Source organism: Tachysurus vachellii, chromosome 6 (assembly GCF_030014155.1).
Source record: "Tachysurus vachellii isolate PV-2020 chromosome 6, HZAU_Pvac_v1, whole genome shotgun sequence".
Classification (NCBI taxonomy): domain Eukaryota; kingdom Metazoa; phylum Chordata; class Actinopteri; order Siluriformes; family Bagridae; genus Tachysurus; species Tachysurus vachellii.
Window position 1 is genome coordinate 30,879,644 of NC_083465.1, and position 4,347 is coordinate 30,883,990.

General features: G+C 43.7%; 1 protein-coding gene across 1 annotated transcript in view; it reads left to right on the forward strand.

Annotated features, from left to right (window-relative positions):
* cntln (centlein, centrosomal protein) overlaps positions 1-1,133 on the forward strand; it is a 108,991-nt gene extending 107,858 nt beyond the window's left edge. Inside the window, exon 30 of the mRNA XM_060873258.1 lies at positions 438-1,133. Coding sequence (XP_060729241.1) covers positions 438-536 — 99 coding nt within the window. The 3' untranslated portion in view covers positions 537-1,133. The remainder of the gene's footprint in view (positions 1-437) is intronic.
* The last annotated feature ends 3,214 nt before the right edge of the window (positions 1,134-4,347 follow it).

The window sequence follows — 4,347 nt, forward strand, 5'->3', positions numbered from 1 at the left end:
GAATAAAGAGAGAATAAAGAGAATAACTGGTGAGAGACATAATGAATGTATATGAAATGTGTGATGTTCTTTAAATAAATAAACACTGTAATAGGTGATGTGTAAAAGAGGAATAAAACATTTATGTGCTGTTAGAGGAATTTATTCACTCTCCCCTCTCTCTTTCCCCACCCTCCCCCCCTCTCTTCCCCCCTTCCTCTCCCCCTCTCTTCCTCCCTTCCTCTCCCCCCCTCTCTTCCCCCCCTTCCTCTCCCCTCTCTCTTTCCCCACCCTCCCTCCCCCCTCTCTTCCCCCCTTCCTCTCCCCTCTCTCTTTCCCCACCCTCCCTCCCCCTTCTCTCCCCCCCTCTCTTCCCCCCTCCCTCCCCCTTCCCCCCCTTCCTCTCCCTTCTCCCCCCCTTCCTCTCCCCCCTCTCTTTCCCCCCTATTTCTCTGTAGTGTCTCTCTACAGGTGAGTTGTTGGATGTTCTCTTGGTGAAGATGAAGGAGAACAAGGCTTTGATGGAGGAGCTGGTCACTCAGAGACACAGCCACTGAACACAATGAAGGAATAAACACACATCTTTCAATTCTGCCTTTTTTTTAGTCATGCATTATACTTTACTCCTGTTCTCTCTCTCACCTATTACCTTTCTTTTAATTTTGTCTTCCTCCTTCATTTTTATTTCATTCACCTTTCTTTGATCTTAAACTGGAGTGTATATGAAGTAAATTCTGTAGCTGTGTATTTGGAGTGTCTATGTGTGTGTCAGATGTAATGTGTGTGTGTCAGATGTAATGTGTGTGTGTCAGATGTAATGTGTGTGTGTCAGATGTAATGTGTGTGTGTGTCAGATGTAATGTGTGTGTGTCAGATGTAATGTGTGTGTGTCAGATGTAATGTGTGTGTGTCAGATGTAATGTGTGTGTGTCAGATGTAATGTGTGTGTGTCAGATGTAATGTGTGTGTGTCAGATGTAATGTGTGTGTGTCAGATGTAATGTGTGTGTGTCAGATGTAATGTGTGTGTGTCAGATGTAATGTGTGTGTGTCAGATGTAATGTGTGTGTGTCAGATGTAATGTGTGTGTGTCAGATGTAATGTGTGTGTGTCAGATGTAATGTGTGTGTCAGATGTAGTGTGTGTGTACACAATTAGGATCCATATGAATTAAACTAATTTGTATAGTGTGTTTACACTGTGTAATCAGCTGGTGTCTTTATTATATTAGTGTTACTGAAAAAAACTGTGTGTGTGTGTGTGTGTGTGTGTGTGTGTGTGTGTGTGTGTGTGTGTGTGTGTGTGTGTTTGTCACACATCTGATAATCTGAAGAGTTTCCCTGAGATACAAAGGAACTGTCTTTGCTTGTTCAGTGATTCAGTGACTCATTCGTTGACTCTGACTCAGTCAGTGATTCAGTGACTCATTCAGTAATTCAGTGACTCAGTCAGTGACTCTGTCATTGATTCAGTGACTCATTCGTTGACTCTGTGACTCAGTCAGTGATTCAGTGACACATTCAGTAATTTAGTGATTCAGTGACTCATTCAGTGATTCAGTGACACATTCAGTGATTCAGTGACACATTCAGTGATTCAGTGACTCAGTCAGTGATTCAGTGACTCATTCAGTAATTCAGTGACTGTCAGTGACTCAGTCAGTGATTCAGTGACACATTCAGTGATTCAGTGACTCAGTCAGTGATTCAGTGACACATTCAGTAATTCAGTGACTGTCAGTGACTCAGTGACTCTGTCAGTGATACAGTGACTCATTCAGTGATTCAGTGACTCATTCAGTGATTCAGTGACACATTCAGTAATTCAGTGACTCAGTCAGTGATTCAGTGACACATTCAGTGATTCAGTGACTCATTCAGTAATTCAGTGACTCAGTCAGTGATTCAGTGACACATTCAGTGATTCAGTGACTCATTCAGTAATTCAGTGACTGTCAGTGACTCAGTGTCTCAGTCAGTGATTCAGTGACACATTCAGTGATTCAGTGACTCAGTCAGTGATTCAGTGACTCATTCAGTGATTCAGTGACTCATTCAGTAATTCAGTGATTCAGTCAGTGATTCAGTGACACATTCAGTGATTCAGTGACTCAGTCAGTGATTCAGTGACTCATTCAGTGACTGAATGAGAGGGGGGGTGGACAGAGAGCGAGGGGGAGATGGACAGAGAGAGAGGGAGATGGACAGAGAGAGAGGGAGATGGACAGAGAGAGAGGGGGAGAGGGACAGAGAGAGGGGGAGATGGACAGAGAGAAAGGGGGAGATGGACAGAGAGAGAGGGAGATGGACAGAGAGAGAGATGGACAGAGAGAGAGGGAGATGGACAGAGAGATGGACAGAGAGAGAGGGAGATGGACAGAGAGAGAGGGAGATGGACAGAGAGAGATGGACAGAGAGAGAGGGAGATGGACAGAGAGAGGGGGAGATGGACAGAGAGAGAGGGAGATGGACAGAGAGAGATGGACAGAGAGAGAGGGAGATGGACAGAGAGAGAGGGAGATGGACAGAGAGAGGGGGAGAGGGACAGAGAGAGAGGGAGATGGACAGAGAGAGAGGGGGAGATGGACAGAGAGAGGGGGAGATGGACAGAGGGGGAGATGGACAGAGAGAGAGATGGACAGAGAGAGGGGGAGATGGACAGAGAGAGAGGGGGAGATGGACAGAGGGGGAGATGGACAGAGAGAGAGATGGACAGAGAGAGAGGGGGAGATGGACAGAGAGAGAGAGCAGGTCCATTTTCAGCTGTACAAAACTAAAGAGGAGCTGAAAGTGGAGTGTGTGGACCAGGAGGTTCTGAGGGACGTGAGAGAGAGCGGTCTGGAGTCATGTTATTTGGACATGTCCCTGACACCTGAAGACACCTTCTTCAGTTCATTTCATCTTCACACGTCTCTGCAGTAGTCTTGAGTTTCTTAACCTTTTTCCTCTCAAATCGTTTTTTCTTTTGTTTCCTCGTCTCTTAGCTTCATGTTATGTACAATTAACAACCGCATGTAAAAATCATCCAGTCAGGAATTAACAAGAACAATCTGAGTGTGTGTCTCGTCCTCACTATGCTAATGATGTCGTTTTCCTTTATCTTTTTTTTATAATAAGGGATTAGTGCAGGACTGCAGCTCCAGCATCTCGGGGACCAATTTATCTGATCCAAACCGACCCCGGCGTTAATTACCATTCATTAACATAGTTCACATCTTCCTCTTCCTCTTCCGTCCCAGGAGCGAGTTGGTCTCGATATTTTGTCCCCGCTGAAGGACACGCCGCTTAATCCTGAGGTGTGAAAGCACACGGTTCAGAATCAGCTGCTCATATTTTATTCAACACATTGTTTTATTCACTCGCAGAATTATGCAACGAAGACGCAAATAACATGCAGACGCTGAGAGGTAACTTTAAATATTAATTTTATTACTGCAAGAATTTGGGTGAAAACAATCTGATTAAATAATAAATATTATTACGTCTCTTATAATGCTGTTATCTGCAAACTGCTTCAGAACCTGTGACCTTTGACCTTAAAGAACCCTAAAGCTTAGTATTTTCATGGCACTAAATGATGAGGCCACAGACTAATTTAAATATTAATTAAATTATCACACAATTTGCATATTATAAAATTAATATTTTATTTCTAATCTCAGACTATGTAGAAAAACAGTTTGAATGAAGCTGCTGAGTGATTGGCTCTCACACAGATGGCTTTACTGATCGGTGCAGTGAATCTGATCTCTTGGTTCCTGTAACCAGAAGCTATGTGTGAGTAAGAGCTGGAGTGAGTGCAGGACAGTCACTAACATCTCAAACCCTCACTAACATCTCCTCAATCCCTCACTAACATCATCTCAAACCCTCACTAACATCATCTAAAACCCTCACTAACATCTCCTCAAACCGTCACTAACATCATCTAAAACCCTCACTAACATCATCTCAAACCCTCACTAACATCATCTCAAACCATCACTAACATCATCTCAAACCGTCACCAACATCTCAAACCATCACTAACATCACTAACATCATCTCAAACCGTCACCAACATCTCAAACCCTCACTAACATCATCTCAAACCGTCACTAACATCATCTCAAACCGTCACTAACATCATCTCAAACCGTCACTAACATCATCTCAAACCGTCACCAACATCTCAAACCATCACTAACATCATCTCAAAACATCACTAACATCATCTCAAACCGTCACCAACATCTCAAACCCTCACTAACATCATCTCAAACCCTCACTAACATCATCTCAAACCCTCACCAACATCATCTCAAGCCATCACCATCATCATCTCAAACCGTCACCAACATCTCCTCAAACCGTCACCAACATCTCCTCAA